The 17,232-nt window shown below is 57.1% G+C and overlaps 1 protein-coding gene across 2 annotated transcripts in view; it reads left to right on the top strand.

Moving 5' to 3' along the window:
* LOC147017268 (uncharacterized) overlaps positions 1-17,232 on the top strand; it is a 39,451-nt gene that overhangs the window by 20,064 nt on the left and 2,155 nt on the right. Inside the window, exon 4 of one of the 2 annotated variants that reach the window (XM_085846739.1) lies at positions 8,993-17,158. In XM_085846739.1, coding sequence (XP_085702865.1) covers positions 8,993-17,158 — 8,166 coding nt within the window. Of the gene's footprint in view, positions 1-8,989; positions 17,159-17,232 lie in introns of both variants that reach the window. The other variant, XM_085846738.1, reaches the window with a different exon arrangement.

Raw genomic sequence — 17,232 nt, 5'->3', positions numbered from 1 at the left:
ACCCCTGCTCCCCCTCGCCCCCTCCAACCCCTGCTCCCCCTCGCCCCCTCCAACCCCTGCTCCCCCTCGCCCCTCCAACCCCTGCTTCCCTCGCCCCCTCCAACCCCTGCCTCCCCTCGCCCCCTCCAACCCCTGCCCCCCTCGCCCCTCCAACCCCTGCTCCCCCTCGCCCCCTCCAACCCCTGCTCCCCCTCGCCCCCTCCAACCCCTGCTCCCCCTCGCCCCTCCAACCCCTGCTCCCCCTCGCCCCCTCCAACCCCTGCTCCCCTCGCCCCCTCCAACCCCTGCTCCCCCTCGCCCCCTCCAACCCCTGCTCCCCCTCGCCCCCTCCAACCCCTGCTCCCCCTCGCCCCTCCAACCCCTGCTCCCCCTCGCCCCCTCCAACCCCTGCTCCCCCTCGCCCCCTCCAACCCCTGCTCCCCCTCGCCCCTCCAACCCCTGCTCCCCCTCGCCCCTCCAACCCCTGCTCCCCTCGCCCCTCCAACCCCTGCTCCCCCTCGCCCCCTCAACCCCTGCTCCCCTCGCCCCCTCCAACCCCTGCTTCCCTCGCCCCCTCCAACCCCTGCCTCCCCCTCGCCCCTCCAACCCCTGCCCCCCTCGCCCCCTCCAACCCCTGCTTCCCCTCGCCCCCTCCAACCCCTGCTTCCCCTCGCCCCCTCCAACCCCTGCCTCCCCTCGCCCCCTCCAACCCCTGCCCCCCTCGCCCCTCCAACCCCTGCCCCCTCGCCCCCTCCAACCCCTGCTCCCCCTCGCCCCCTCCAACCCCTGCTCCCCTCGCCCCTCCAACCCCTGCTCCCCCTCGCCCCTCCAACCCCTGCTCCCCTCGCCCCCTCCAACCCCTGCTCCCCCTCGCCCCTCCAACCCCTGCTCCCCCTCGCCCCCTCCAACCCCTGCTCCCCCTCGCCCCTCCAACCCCTGCTCCCCCTCGCCCCTCCAACCCCTGCTCCCCCTCGCCCCCTCCAACCCCTGCTCCTCCTCGCCCCCTCCAACCCCTGCTTCCCCTCGCCCCCTCCAACCCCTGCTTCCCTCGCCCCCTCCAACCCCTGCTTCCCCTCGCCCCTCCAACCCCTGCTTCCCCTCGCCCCTCCAACCCCTGCTTCCCCTCGCCCCTCCAACCCCTGCCTCCCCTCGCCCCTCCAACCCCTGCCCCCTCGCCCCCTCCAACCCCTGCCCCCCTCGCCCCTCCAACCACTGCCCCCTCGCCCCTCCAACCCCTGCTCCCCCCTCGCCCCTCCAACCCCTGCCTTCCCTCGCCCCCTCCAACCCCTGCCTCCCCTCGCCCCCTCCAACCCCTGCCCCCTCGCCCCCTCCAACCCCTGCCCCCTCGCCCCTCCAACCCCTGCTTCCCCTCGCCCCCTCCAACCCCTGCTCCCCCTCGCCCCTCCAACCCCTGCTCCCCCTCGCCCCTCCAACCCCTGCTTCCCCTCGCCCCTCCAACCCCTGCTTCCCCTCGCCCCCTCCAACCCCTGCTTCCCCTCGCCCCCTCCAACCCCTGCTTCCCCTCGCCCCCTCCAACCCCTGCTTCCCTCGCCCCTCCAACCCCTGCTTCCCCTCGCCCCCTCCAACCCCTGCTTCCCCTCGCCCCCTCCAACCCCTGCTTCCCCTCGCCCCCTCCAACCCCTGCTTCCCCTCGCCCCCTCCAACCCCTGCTTCCCCTCGCCCCCTCCAACCCCTGCTTCCCCTCGCCCCTCCAACCCCTGCTTCCCCTCGCCCCCTCCAACCCCTGCTTCCCCTCGCCCCTCCAACCCCTGCTTCCCCTCGCCCCCTCCAACCCCTGCTTCCCCTCGCCCCTCCAACCCCTGCTTCCCCTCGCCCCTCCAACCCCTGCTTCCCTCGCCCCTCCAACCCCTGCTTCCCCTCGCCCCCTCCAACCCCTGCTTCCCTCGCCCCCTCCAACCCCTGCTTCCCCTCGCCCCCTCCAACCCCTGCTTCCCTCGCCCCCTCCAACCCCTGCTTCCCCTCGCCCCCTCCAACCCCTGCTTCCCTCGCCCCCTCCAACCCCTGCTTCCCTCGCCCCCTCCAACCCCTGCTTCCCTCGCCCCCTCCAACCCCTGCTTCCCCTCGCCCCTCCAACCCTGCTTCCCCTCGCCCCTCCAACCCCTGCTTCCCCTCGCCCCCTCCAACCCCTGCTTCCCCTCGCCCCCTCCAACCCCTGCTTCCCCTCGCCCCTCCAACCCCTGCTTCCCTCGCCCCCTCCAACCCCTGCTTCCCCTCGCCCCCTCCAACCCCTGCTTCCCCTCGCCCCTCCAACCCCTGCTTCCCCTCGCCCCCTCCAACCCCTGCTTCCCCTCGCCCCTCCAACCCCTGCTTCCCCTCGCCCCTCCAACCCCTGCTTCCCTCGCCCCTCCAACCCCTGCTTCCCCTCGCCCCTCCAACCCCTGCTTCCCTCGCCCCCTCCAACCCCTGCTTCCCCTCGCCCCTCCAACCCCTGCTTCCCCTCGCCCCTCCAACCCCTGCTTCCCCTCGCCCCCTCCAACCCCTGCTTCCCCTCGCCCCCTCCAACCCCTGCTTCCCCTCGCCCCCTCCAACCCCTGCTTCCCTCGCCCCTCCAACCCCTGCTTCCCCTCGCCCCCTCCAACCCCTGCTTCCCCTCGCCCCTCCAACCCCTGCTTCCCCTCGCCCCCTCCAACCCCTGCTTCCCCTCGCCCCTCCAACCCCTGCTTCCCCTCGCCCCCTCCAACCCCTGCTTCCCCTCGCCCCCTCCAACCCCTGCTTCCCTCGCCCCCTCCAACCCCTGCTTCCCCTCGCCCCCTCCAACCCCTGCTTCCCCTCGCCCCTCCAACCCCTGCTTCCCCTCGCCCCTCCAACCCCTGCTTCCCCTCGCCCCCTCCAACCCCTGCTTCCCTCGCCCCCTCCAACCCCTGCTTCCCCTCGCCCCCTCCAACCCCTGCTTCCCCTCGCCCCCTCCAACCCCTGCTTCCCCTCGCCCCTCCAACCCTGCTTCCCTCGCCCCCTCCAACCCTGCTTCCCCTCGCCCCCTCCAACCCCTGCTTCCCCTCGCCCCCTCCAACCCCTGCTTCCCTCGCCTCGCCCCTCCAACCCCTGCTTCCCTCGCCCCCTCCAACCCCTGCTTCCCCTCGCCCCTCCAACCCCTGCTTCCCCTCGCCCCCTCCAACCCCTGCTTCCCCTCGCCCCTCCAACCCCTGCTTCCCCTCGCCCCCTCCAACCCCTGCTTCCCCTCGCCCCCTCCAACCCCTGCTTCCCCTCGCCCCCTCCAACCCCTGCTTCCCCTCGCCCCCTCCAACCCCTGCTTCCCTCGCCCCTCCAACCCCTGCTTCCCCTCGCCCCCTCCAACCCCTGCTTCCCCTCGCCCCCTCCAACCCCTGCTTCCCCTCGCCCCTCCAACCCCTGCTTCCCCTCGCCCCCTCCAACCCCTGCTTCCCCTCGCCCCTCCAACCCCTGCTTCCCCTCGCCCCCTCCAACCCCTGCTTCCCCTCGCCCCTCCAACCCCTGCTTCCCTCGCCCCTCCAACCCCTGCTTCCCCTCGCCCCTCCAACCCCTGCTTCCCCTCGCCCCCTCCAACCCCTGCTTCCCTCGCCCCCTCCAACCCCTGCTTCCCCTCGCCCCCTCCAACCCCTGCTTCCCCTCGCCCCTCCAACCCCTGCTTCCCTCGCCCCCTCCAACCCCTGCTTCCCTCGCCCCTCCAACCCCTGCTTCCCCTCGCCCCCTCCAACCCCTGCTTCCCTCGCCCCTCCAACCCCTGCTTCCCCTCGCCCCCTCCAACCCCTGCTTCCCCTCGCCCCCTCCAACCCCTGCTTCCCCTCGCCCCTCCAACCCCTGCTTCCCCTCGCCCCTCCAACCCCTGCTTCCCTCGCCCCTCCAACCCCTGCTTCCCTCGCCCCCTCCAACCCCTGCTTCCCTCGCCCCCTCCAACCCCTGCTTCCCTCGCCCCCTCCAACCCCTGCTTCCCTCGCCCCCTCCAACCCCTGCTTTCCCTCGCCCCCTCCAACCCCTGCTTCCCTCGCCCCCTCCAACCCCTGCTTCCCTCGCCCCCTCCAACCCCTGCTTCCCTCGCCCCCTCCAACCCCTGCTTCCCTCGCCCTCCAACCCCTGCTTCCCCTCGCCCCCTCCAACCCCTGCTTCCCCTCGCCCCTCCAACCCCTGCTTCCCCTCGCCCCCTCCAACCCCTGCTTCCCTCGCCCCTCCAACCCCTGCTTCCCCTCGCCCCCTCCAACCCCTGCTTCCCCTCGCCCCTCCAACCCCTGCTTCCCCTCGCCCCCTCCAACCCCTGCTTCCCTCGCCCCCTCCAACCCCTGCTTCCCCTCGCCCCCTCCAACCCCTGCTTCCCCTCGCCCCTCCAACCCCTGCTTCCCCTCGCCCCCTCCAACCCCTGCTTCCCTCGCCCCCTCCAACCCCTGCTTCCCCTCGCCCCTCCAACCCCTGCTTCCCCTCGCCCTCCAACCCCTGCTTCCCCTCGCCCCCTCCAACCCCTGCTTCCCTCGCCCCTCCAACCCCTGCTTCCCCTCGCCCTCCAACCCCTGCTTCCCCTCGCCCTCCAACCCCTGCTTCCCCTCGCCCCTCCAACCCCTGCTTCCCCTCGCCCCCTCCAACCCCTGCTTCCCTCGCCCCTCCAACCCCTGCTTCCCCTCGCCCCTCCAACCCCTGCTTCCCCTCGCCCCTCCAACCCCTGCTTCCCCTCGCCCCTCCAACCCCTGCTTCCCTCGCCCCCTCCAACCCCTGCTTCCCTCGCCCTCCAACCCCTGCTTCCCTCGCCCCCTCCAACCCCTGCTTCCCCTCGCCCCTCCAACCCCTGCTTCCCCTCGCCCCTCCAACCCCTGCTTCCCCTCGCCCCCTCCAACCCCTGCTTCCCTCGCCCCTCCAACCCCTGCTTCCCCTCGCCCCCTCCAACCCCTGCTTCCCTCGCCCCTCCAACCCCTGCTTCCCTCGCCCCCTCCAACCCCTGCTTCCCCTCGCCCCTCCAACCCCTGCTTCCCTCGCCCCCTCCAACCCCTGCTTCCCCTCGCCCCTCCAACCCCTGCTTCCCTCGCCCCCTCCAACCCCTGCTTCCCCTCGCCCCCTCCAACCCCTGCTTCCCCTCGCCCCTCCAACCCCTGCTTCCCCTCGCCCTCCAACCCCTGCTTCCCCTCGCCCCCTCCAACCCCTGCTTCCCCTCGCCCCTCCAACCCCTGCTTCCCCTCGCCCTCCAACCCCTGCTTCCCTCGCCCCCTCCAACCCCTGCTTCCCCTCGCCCCTCCAACCCCTGCTTCCCCTCGCCCTCCAACCCCTGCTTCCCCTCGCCCCCTCCAACCCCTGCTTCCCCTCGCCCCCTCCAACCCCTGCTTCCCCTCGCCCCTCCAACCCCTGCTTCCCTCGCCCCTCCAACCCCTGCTTCCCTCGCCCCTCCAACCCCTGCTTCCCCTCGCCCCTCCAACCCCTGCTTCCCCTCGCCCTCCAACCCCTGCTTCCCCTCGCCCCCTCCAACCCCTGCTTCCCCTCGCCCCCTCCAACCCCTGCTTCCCCTCGCCCCCTCCAACCCCTGCTTCCCCTCGCCCCTCCAACCCCTGCTTCCCCTCGCCCCTCCAACCCCTGCTTCCCCTCGCCCTCCAACCCCTGCTTCCCCTCGCCCCCTCCAACCCCTGCTTCCCCTCGCCCCTCCAACCCCTGCTTCCCTCGCCCCCTCCAACCCCTGCTTCCCCTCGCCCCCTCCAACCCCTGCTTCCCCTCGCCCCTCCAACCCCTGCTTCCCCTCGCCCCTCCAACCCCTGCTTCCCCTCGCCCCTCCAACCCCTGCTTCCCCTCGCCCCCTCCAACCCCTGCTTCCCCTCGCCCCTCCAACCCCTGCTTCCCCTCGCCCCTCCAACCCCTGCTTCCCTCGCCCCTCCAACCCCTGCTTCCCCTCGCCCCTCCAACCCCTGCTTCCCCTCGCCCCCTCCAACCCCTGCTTCCCTCGCCCCTCCAACCCCTGCTTCCCCTCGCCCCTCCAACCCCTGCTTCCCCTCGCCCCCTCCAACCCCTGCTTCCCCTCGCCCCCTCCAACCCCTGCTTCCCCTCGCCCCCTCCAACCCCTGCTTCCCTCGCCCCCTCCAACCCCTGCTTCCCCTCGCCCCCTCCAACCCCTGCTTCCCCTCGCCCCTCCAACCCCTGCTTCCCTCGCCCCTCCAACCCCTGCTTCCCCTCGCCCTCCAACCCCTGCTTCCCCTCGCCCCTCCAACCCCTGCTTCCCCTCGCCCCCTCCAACCCCTGCTTCCCCTCGCCCCCTCCAACCCCTGCTTCCCCTCGCCCCCTCCAACCCCTGCTTCCCCTCGCCCCCTCCAACCCCTGCTTCCCCTCGCCCCCTCCAACCCCTGCTTCCCCTCGCCCCCTCCAACCCCTGCTTCCCCTCGCCCCCTCCAACCCCTGCTTCCCTCGCCCCCTCCAACCCCTGCTTCCCCTCGCCCCTCCAACCCCTGCTTCCCTCGCCCCTCCAACCCCTGCTCCCTCGCCCCTCCAACCCCTGCTTCCCTCGCCCCCTCCAACCCCTGCTTCCCCTCGCCCCTCCAACCCCTGCTTCCCTCGCCCCCTCCAACCCCTGCTTCCCCTCGCCCCTCCAACCCCTGCTTCCCCTCGCCCCCCTCAACCCCTGCTTCCCCTCGCCCCCTCCAACCCCTGCTTCCCTCGCCCCTCCAACCCCTGCTTCCCTCGCCCTCCAACCCCTGCTTCCCCTCGCCCCCTCCAACCCCTGCTTCCCTCGCCCCTCCAACCCCTGCTTCCCCTCGCCCTCCAACCCCTGCTTCCCCTCGCCCCTCCAACCCCTGCTTCCCCTCGCCCCTCCAACCCCTGCTTCCCCTCGCCCCTCCAACCCCTGCTTCCCCTCGCCCCCTCCAACCCCTGCTTCCCCTCGCCCCTCCAACCCCTGCTTCCCCTCGCCCCCTCCAACCCCTGCTTCCCCTCGCCCCTCCAACCCCTGCTTCCCCTCGCCCCTCCAACCCCTGCTTCCCTCGCCCCCTCCAACCCCTGCTTCCCTCGCCCCCTCCAACCCCTGCTTCCCTCGCCCCCTCCAACCCCTGCTTCCCCTCGCGCCCCTCCAACCCCTGCTTCCCTCGCCCTCCAACCCCTGCTTCCCCTCGCCCCTCCAACCCCTGCTTCCCCTCGCCCCTCCAACCCCTGCTTCCCTCGCCCTCCAACCCCTGCTTCCCCTCGCCCCTCCAACCCCTGCTTCCCCTCGCCCTCCAACCCCTGCTTCCCCTCGCCCCTCCAACCCCTGCTTCCCTCGCCCCTCCAACCCCTGCTTCCCCTCGCCCTCCAACCCCTGCTTCCCTCGCCCCCTCCAACCCCTGCTTCCCCTCGCCCCTCCAACCCCTGCTTCCCCTCGCCCCCTCCAACCCCTGCTTCCCCTCGCCCCCTCCAACCCCTGCTTCCCCTCGCCCCTCCAACCCCTGCTTCCCTCGCCCCCTCCAACCCCTGCTTCCCCTCGCCCCTCCAACCCCTGCTTCCCTCGCCCCTCCAACCCCTGCTTCCCTCGCCCTCCAACCCCTGCTTCCCCTCGCCCCTCCAACCCCTGCTTCCCCTCGCCCCTCCAACCCCTGCTTCCCTCGCCCTCCAACCCCTGCTTCCCCTCGCCCCCTCCAACCCCTGCTTCCCCTCGCCCTCCAACCCCTGCTTCCCTCGCCCTCCAACCCCTGCTTCCCTCGCCCCTCCAACCCCTGCTTCCCCTCGCCCCCTCCAACCCCTGCTTCCCCTCGCCCCCTCCAACCCCTGCTTCCCCTCGCCCCTCCAACCCCTGCTTCCCTCGCCCTCCAACCCCTGCTTCCCCTCGCCCCTCCAACCCCTGCTTCCCCTCGCCCCCTCCAACCCCTGCTTCCCTCGCCCTCCAACCCCTGCTTCCCCTCGCCCCTCCAACCCCTGCTTCCCCTCGCCCCTCCAACCCCTGCCCCCCTCGCCCCTCCAACCCCTGCCCCCCTCGCCCCTCCAACCCCTGCCCCCTCGCCCCCTCCAACCCCTGCCCCCCTCGCCCCTCCAACCCCTGCTCCCCTCGCCCCTCCAACCCCTGCCCCCTCGCCCCCTCCAACCCCTGCTCCCCTCGCCCCCTCCAACCCCTGCCCCCCTCGCCCCCTCCAACCCCTGCTCCCCTCGCCCCCTCCAACCCCTGCTCCCCTCGCCCCCTCCAACCCCTGCTCCCCTCGCCCCCTCCAACCCCTGCTCCCCTCGCCCCTCCAACCCCTGCTCCCCTCGCCCCTCCAACCCCTGCTCCCCTCGCCCCCTCCAACCCCTGCTCCCCTCGCCCCTCCAACCCCTGCTCCCCTCGCCCCCTCCAACCCCTGCTCCCCTCTCCCCTCCAACCCCTGCTCCCCTCTCCCCCTCCAACCCCTGCTCCCCTCGCCCCTCCAACCCCTGCTCCCCTCGCCCCTCCAACCCCTGCTCCCCTCGCCCCCTCCAACCCCTGCTCCCCTCGCCCCCCAACCCCTGCCCCCCTCGCCCCTCTCGCCCCTCCAAACCCCTGCTACCCTTGCCCCCCAACCCCTGCCCTCCTCGCCCCCTCCAACCCCTGCCCCCTCGCCCCTCTCGCCCCTCCAAACCCCTGCTACCCTTGCCCCCCAACCCCTGCCCCCCTCGCCCCTCTCGCCCCTCCAAACCCCTGCTACCCTTGCCCCCCCCAACCCCTGCCCTCCTCTCCCCTCTCGCCCCTCCAAACCCCTGCTACCCTTGCCCCCCCAACCCCTGCCCTCCCAAAATTAAAATGTATCATTCTACTTTTGTTTGGCTTGTGGAGCTGGCCGTTAACAGTTCATATTGAAGGAAAAATAGTTTAACTGTAATTTCATTCAGCTTTTTTATTATTATTATTTATTTATTTTTGCCATTCCAGGTGACAGCCAAGTTTGCTTGGTAGTTAGGTTTTTAATTTTTTGTTATGCCTCAAATTGTTTGGCCTTTTTTGTCCAATGTAGCTATTGATGTAATTGTTTATACATGTACTGTTCCTTCAGCAATGAGAACCTTTTGAGGAACTTGTGTTTGTATCATATACCTGACTACTTTGCCTCGATCTCAAACTGTTTCTTCTCTCCAGCAGCTTTGTTTGGGTTTGATTGCTCCCCAAAAGGAACTATTGATTCCAAAATCAGCACCATCACCATGGCCAGAAAATGAACTTTGTGTGGGACAGTCATCACCAGTCTTCCTCACCGTAGTCAATCCAAATTGCTCTTTTGCACTCCAGTTGCAATCTTGGCAAGAAGTAATAGAAGGAGTGCAGTCTGAACTAATAAATGTTGGTGAGGAGCTTGAGTTGCTCACAAACTCACCAAGGCTGGGACAGCCTTGTGTTGCTCGATATAGTGCAGATGATTTGCTGTACCGTGCAGAAGTTGCATCTTTGGAACCTGGAAGTATTACAGTGCGATATGTTGATTTTGGCAACTTTGAGACCCTTTCTCACGCAGACATAAAGTTGTATGAGTTGCCTTCTTCGCTGCTGGCAGTGCCAGCATTGTCTGTCCAATGCTATGTGAAGGGTTTACCTGAACATTCTCCAGCTGTAGCTGCCAAGGTTTGCGATTACCTTTGGCCCTTCATAGAATCTTCAGTGCTTTGTGCAACGTTTGTTTGCAATGGGGCTGATGGTTTTTGGCAGGTGCAATTGAAAAATGGCGAAGAAGCCATCGATCATCGAGTGATTGAGATTATTGGACAAGTGGAGACTGCAGGAGATTTGACCAAGATTGTGGAGGATGTTGGCCAAAATCTCGACGCAGAATCTATGGAGGATTATAATGGATTCACAAACTCTGAAATGGGTGTAAAAATATTGGATGAAGTTTCTGCCTCAGAAGTGAAGGATGATTCTGGATTGGATTTTGAAGGTGCTGAAACGTCAAGCAGTACTGAAAACAAAAATGGCTCTGTTCAAAGTGATTTACCTGAGCAATTGACAAGCTCCCTTGACAAATCATTCATTGACATGGCCAATTCCATTGTAGATATCATTGAATTTGTAGAAAAGAAGCAAATTCATGGAGAAGGTTTGCCGTTTGATTTTCCAATATCGGGGAGGCAGGATGTGGCAACAAAAGAAAAGCTGCAAGTTGAGTTCTCAAACATGTTTGATGCAGAGATATGTGACCAGCAAATCTCCAGCAACTGTAATTCCCAACAGGATGATTTGACTGACTGTTTAATTATACGTGAGGTAGTTGATGCTTCATTTGGTGAAACTGTACAAATGGCTGACTTCCAGTTGCAAGGCCATTCTAGTGTACTGCTTTTTGACAATTCTGAAGGGACCAAGGAACAGCAGGATGTTGATCTCTTGGAGAAAACTGGAAGTGGCATTTCTTCAGAAAATCAGTTGGACCTGCTGCTCGTTCATTGGCCGAGTGGAGATCGTGACCAAAGTGGTGAAAGTGGAAATCTGCAAGGCAGTTGTGAACTAGAAACCAAGATCCAGGCAACTGTTGAACAGTTTCAATCTCCCGTTTTCATTAATCATGGTGCAACTCTGTCTGAGAGTAATTTCAAGGAAGTCCCTGTTTGTGAAAGGGTTCAAGATGTTTGTGATGGCATGGTCCATTTGATTTGTGTTTCAGATGTGAAAAATGAAAGGGATGATGATTATGATGAGCTTCATGAGACGTCACTTCCTGGAACAAATGCTTCAAAGGAAGCAAGCCAGAAGAGTCATTTTGCAGTACCAGTCAAAGAGCTATTTGCAGAAGAACATGCGGAAGAGGAGAATATTGATAAACTAAATGAGCAATCTATTGATGTAGAATCAACTGGAGTTCAAGCAACTTGCACAATGTTGGAGGATGACACTCACTCAATTTTTCCATTTAAAAGTGTGGCTGAGATTTGGAAAGATGTTGAAAATCGTGATTTTTCCCTCCATGAAAAGGGGATTGAAGAAGATACAATGCCTTGGCAGACCATTTTTCCAAATGATTATTCGGCAGACTTGAAAAATGACGATGGTGTGAAGGAGATGGATGAGAAAATTATGTTTCATGTGACATCGCCACTTCCTGAACTGAGAATTTCTCAGGATGCAAAGAATAATGAAACTATTGCAGAGCTTTCCCCCACACTTGTCCAAGAGCTAAGCAGTTGCAATCTTGATTCATCAAATGAGCATTTGCTTGAACATGCAGCAACTGAATTTGGGACCACTTCTGAAGCCCCTTCAATACTGAGCATGGAGGTGGAGAACTCTCAGGAAGGAGAAATCACAATAACGATGCTTGCGGATGAAGATGAAGCCACATTGGTACCACTTAAGAATGATGAACTTGCAGCCTTAGCAGGTGGTGATACTAAAGGAATCACATTCTCCACCATTTGTTGTCAGAGCGCATTTCTTTGCCGGAGTCCTGAATGTAGTACATCACCTTTTGGAAGTGATGCCTTGGCAGAAAGCGAAGAGCCATGTGCAACTGGTGTTTGTAATCCAGATGGGGCAGTTGTGGTTGAGGGGCGTTCTCCAGAAATGTTTTTTGAAGAGTTATCAAATTCCAAAGACAAAGACACTGAAGTTGTGAAGATGGGGGGAGAAAATGATCTTGAAGGTGCATTGCTTCCTGAACTTAGCACTTGCCAGAATAACACCCCATTGGATGAGCATGTGAATCATCTCAGGTTGAATAAAAGTGATTCCAGTGCAAGGTATGGAGAGAAAATAATCAGATTTGACTGGAATGTAGAGGACTATTGTGAAGATGAAGCTCGACATTTGTCATTAAATGAAATGACTGCTACTGAGGTACCCCAGGAAAAGGTACAAGATGTGCATCCTGTAGATTCATCAGCAATGGATATTGAGGGGAAACGGCTAGCCCCATTGCTCATTCAATCACAGGGTGAACAACTGGATGAATTGCATGAAGAAAGTGAATTACTTATTGCTGGACATTTTGGCAATGAGCGCAGTGCTGAACTTTATGAAGGACTTTGTCATTCTTCTTTCAATATGGTGGTTGAGAAGGATACTCCAGACATTGTACCACTTGAGAAGGAGTTTCAAGTTGAATGTATTATGGTGAATGAGGAAGATTATCTTTTGAAAGAATCTCTTCCTGAAATGAACACTTGCCAAGAGGCAAATCCAGAAACAGATTTGATAGAAGCAATGTTTGAGCCATTTGCAGAACATGTATTGGAGGAGAGCTACAGTAATGTTAACTTGTCAAATACCAAACAAGTGGCTGATTTTGAAATGATCAAAAGTGAGCTTTCTGATGTAAACTCTGGAGAGAGAATTGCCCAATATGAAAAATTGCAAGGAGGTGAAACAGCCATGGATGGACTGCAAGAGGAAGAGCAGGATACTTGTGAAATGGACAAGTGGGAAAATGATGTTTCTGATGGGAATTCATTGAAGCGATCTGTAATTCAATCCCAGAGTTCAGATCTGGATGAAAGTGGTGCCAAGACAGAAGGCTATGATGAGTTGATTGCTTCTCACTGTTGTAATGCAAATGCTGCAGCTGTCATTGAGAGCGGATCTACAGAAATCATTTTTCACAAATGTGCAATAGGGAATGACTCGCTGGATGGAGTGAAGAAAAAGGACATTGAAGTTGTGACCATGTTGGGTGATGAAAGTGATCTTCCTGAACTTTGTATTTGCCAGAAGGCAAATCTTGAAATGAATCTTGGAGGACCAACATCAGAACGATATTTGTCATTGGATGAACTTCCAGTTACTGAGGTACCTCAGGAAAACTTTCACGATTTATGTCTGATAGATTCATCAGGAATGGATGTTGAGGGGAAACAGCTGGTCCCGATACTCATTGGATCACAGGGTGAAAAACCGGATGAATTTCAAGAAGAAAGTAAATTGCCAATTGCTGAACTTTTTGCCAATGAGAACATCTCTGGACATTATCAAGGATTGTGTCAGTCTTCTTGCGATACAGATGAAGCAGCTGTGCTTGATCAGGATATTCCAGAAATTGTGCCACTTAAAGTGTTTCAAGTTGAAGAATGTATAATGAGGAATGAGCTTTATTATGATGGATTTAAAGGCATGAATGATCTGGATGAGGAAGATGAGCTTTGTATGGAATCTTTGTCTGAAATGAGCACTTGCCAAGAGGTGAATCGAGAAACAGATTTGGCAGAACCATTTGCAGAACATGTATTGGAGAGCTACAATAACTATGACATGCCAAATACCAAACAAGTGGCTGATCTTGGAGCAATTGAAAGTGAGCTTACTGATGTGAACTCTGTGGAGAGAATTGGCCAATTTGAAAAAGTGCAAGGTGATTTAACAGCCAAAGATGGACCTCAAGAGGAAGAGCAGGATGCTATTCAAATGGACAAGTGGGAAAGTGATGTTTTAGAAAGGAATTTGCAGGACCAATCCCAGAGTTCAGATCTGGATAGTTGTGGTGGCCAATTATTCACTGTTTATGAAAATTGTGGAAGTGATGCCAAGGCAGAAGGTTATGATGAGTTGAGTGCTTCTCACTGTTTTAATGGAGACAGTCCAGCTGAGGTTGAGAGTGGATCTACAGAATGTTCTTTTGAAGAAGGTTCAAAAAGGAATGACCCATTAGATAGCGTGAATGAAAAGGACATTGAAGTTGCGAAAGTGCTGGGTGAGGAAAGTGATCTTCCTGAAGCATTGCTTTCTGAACTTGGCACCTTCCAGAAGGTAAATCTTGAAATTAGTCTTGGAGGACCAACATCAGAACGATCCCCAACAAAATGTGTTGAAGAGTGTTGCAGCAATGTTAACTTCCTGTCCCTGTTGGTTGAGCAAGTCGCTTGTCTCGAATCTAACAAAAGTGAGTCCGGTGCAAGCTTTGAGAAGAAAATGTCCACATTTGACGTGAATGTCGAGGATTTTAGTGATAAAGATGCTCAATATTTGTCATTGGATGAACTTCCAGTTACTGAGGTACCTCAGGAAAACTTTCATGATTTATGTCTGATAGATTCATCAGCAATGGATGTTGAGGGGAAACAGCTGGTCCCGATACTCATTGGATCACAGGGTGAAAAACCGGATGAATTTCAAGAAGAAAGTAAATTGCCAATTGCTGAACTTTTTGCCAATGAGAACATCTCTGGATATTATCAAGGATTGTGTCAGTCTTCTTGCGATACAGATGAAGCAGCCGTGCTTGATCAGGATATTCCAGAAATTGTGCCACTTAAAGTGTTTCAAGTTGAAGAATGTATAATGAGGAATGAGCTTGATTATGATGGATTTAAAGGCATGAAAGATCTGGATGAGGAAGATGAGCTTTGTAAGGAATCTTTGTCTGAAATGAGCACTTGCCAAGAGGTGAATCGAGAAACAGATTTGGCAGAACCATTTGCAGAACATGTATTGGAGGAGAGCTACAATAACTTTGACATGTCAAATACCAAACAAGTGGCTGATCTTGGAGCAATTGAAAGTGAGCTTACTGATGTGAACTCTGTCGAGAGAATTGGCCAATTTGAAAAAGTGCAAGGTGATTTAACAGCCAAAGATGGACCTCAAGAGGAAGAGCAGGATGCTATTCAAATGGACAAGTGGGAAAGTGATGTTTTCGAAAGGAATTTGCAGGACCAATCCCAGAGTTCAGATCTGGATAGTTGTGGTGGCCAATTATTCACTGTTTATGAAAATTGTGGAAGTGATGCCAAGGCAGAAGGTTATGATGAGTTGAGTGCTTCTCACTGTTTTAATGGAGACAGTCCAGCTGAGGTTGAGAGTGGATCTACAGAATGTTCTTTTGAAGAAGGTTCAAAAAGGAATGACCCATTAGATAGCATGAATGAAAAGGACATTGAAGTTGCGAAAGTGCTGGGTGAGGAAAGTGATCTTCCTGAAGCATTGCTTTCTGAACTTGGCACCTTCCAGAAGGTAAATCTTGAAATTAGTCTTGGAGGACCAACATCAGAACGATCCCCAACAAATTGTGTTGAAGAGTGTTGCAGCAATGTTAACTTCCTGTCCCTGTTGGTTGAGCAAGTCGCTCGTCTCGAATCTAACAAAAGTGAGTCCGGTGCAAGCTTTGAGAAGAAAATGTCCACATTTGACGTGAATGTCGAGGATTTTAGTGATAAAGGTGCTCAATATTTGTCATTGGATGAACTTCCAGTCACTGAGGTACCTCAGGAAAACTTTCATGATTTATGTCTGATAGATTCATCAGCAATGGATGTTGAGGGGAAACAGCTGGTCCCGATACTCATTGGATCACAGGGTGAACAACCGGATGAATTTCAAGAAGAAAGTAAATTGCCAATTGCTGAACTTTTTGCCAATGAGAACATCTCTGGACATTATCAAGGATTGTGTCAGTCTTCTTGCGATACAGATGAAGCAGCTGTGCTTGATCAGGATATTCCAGAAATTGTGCCACTTAAAGTGTTTCAAGTTGAAGAATGTATAATGAGGAATGAGCTTGATTATGATGGATTTAAAGGCATGAAAGATCTGGATGAGGAAGATGAGCTTTGTATGGAATCTTTGTCTGAAATGAGCACTTGCCAAGAGGTGAATCGAGAAACAGATTTGGTAGAACCATTTGCAGAACATGTATTAGAGGAGAGCTACAATAACTTTGACATGTCAAATACCAAACAAGTGGCTGATCTTGGAGCAATTGAAAGTGAGCTTACTGATGTGAACTCTGTGGAGAGAATTGGCCAATTTGAAAAAATGCAAGGTAATTTAACAGCCAAAGATGGACCTCAAGAGGAAGAGCAGGATGCTCGTCAAATGGACAAGTGGGAAAGTGATGTTTTAGAAAGGAATTTGCAGGACCAATCCCAGAGTTCAGATCTGGATAGTTGTGATGGCCAATCATTCACTGTTTATGAAAATTGTGGAAGTGATGCCAAGGCAGAAGGTTATGATGAGTTGAGTGCTTCTCACTGTTGTAATGGAGGCAGTCCAGCTGAGGTTGATAGTGGATCTACAGAATGTTCTTTTGAAGAAGGTTCAATAAGGAATGACCCATTAGATCGTGTTAATGAAAAGGACATTGAAGTTGCGAAAGTGCTGGGTGAGGAAAGTGATCTTCCTGAAGCATTGCTTTCTGAACTTGGCACCTCCCAGAAGGCAAATCTTGAAATTGATTTTGTTGACCCAATGTTGGAGCAATCCCAAGAAAAATGTGTTGAGAGTAACTTTAATTTCCTGTTTGTTGAGCAGGAGACTTGTCTTGAATCAAACCAAAATGAGTCAAGTACAAGCCTTGAAGCAAAAATGTCCTTGCTTGATGTGAATGTTCAGGATTGTAGTGATGCTCAGCCTTTTTCATTGGATGAACTTGCAGTTACTGAGGTACCCCAGAAATCCTTTCTGGATGTAGGTCGTACAGATTCATCAACAAGATATATTGAGGGGAAGCAGCTGGATGAATTGCCAATTGCTGGACTTTTTGGCAATGAGAACAGTGCTGAACTTTATGAAGGACTTTGTCAGTCTTCTTTCAATCCGGTGGTTGAGGAGGATACTGCAGAAATTGTACCAGTTGAGGAATGTCTAATGGGGAATGAACCATTGGATGGTTCTCAGATTGGATCCAAGCAAGAAATGGATGCGGAAGATGATCTTTCTCAAGAATCTTTGTCTGAAATGAACACTTGCCAAGAGGAAAATTGGGTAACTGATTTGCCAGAAGCAATGTTTGAGCCATTTGCAGAACATGTATTGGAGGAGAGCTGCAGTAACGTTTGCATGCCTAATACCAAACAAGCAGCTGATCTTGAAACGATCAAAAGTGAGCTTGCTGATGTAAACTCTGGAGAGAGAATTGCCCAATTTGAAAAGGTGCACGAAGGTGTTAAACATCTCGATTTGTACGTCCCTGATTACGCTCAAGTGCAACCTCGAGAGAAACCACAAGATGTTTGTACGGACATGTGGGAAAGTGATGTTTCTGATAGGAATTTGCCAAATCCATCGCTCGTTCAATACCAGAGTTTAGATCTGGATGATGGTTGTGAAGGCCAATTCCACGCAACTGAATTATGTCAGGAACGTTATTCGCCTTGCAATCCAGATCAAGAGGTTGTGCTTGGGAGGGATTCTCCAGGATTTTTTCTTGAGAAAGACTTTGAAAATGCTGAGGGATGTGGAGTGGGGGATTCCTCTTTGGATGATACGAGGATGATGGCAGTTGTGGAAGAACCATTCGATGGAAATGCTCTTCGTCAGAATTTGGATTCTGTACTGGACGTTCTCCAGGAGCAAAATTGCGAAACTGCTGTACATTTGGCGTTCCCTCTCGAGGTACTTTTCTTTCATCACCGAATTGCGGAATAAGACGGAAGACATTGGATATGCTTTTAATTCTTCCCGTCATT

The sequence above is a fragment of the Eptatretus burgeri genome, chromosome 11, assembly GCF_056783735.1.
Source record: "Eptatretus burgeri isolate ZD-2024b chromosome 11, Ebu_testis_v1, whole genome shotgun sequence".
In the NCBI taxonomy this organism is placed as follows: domain Eukaryota; kingdom Metazoa; phylum Chordata; class Myxini; order Myxiniformes; family Myxinidae; genus Eptatretus; species Eptatretus burgeri.
The sequence above is the reverse complement of the archived record's forward strand: the minus strand, read 5'-3'. Positions and strand labels throughout refer to the sequence as shown.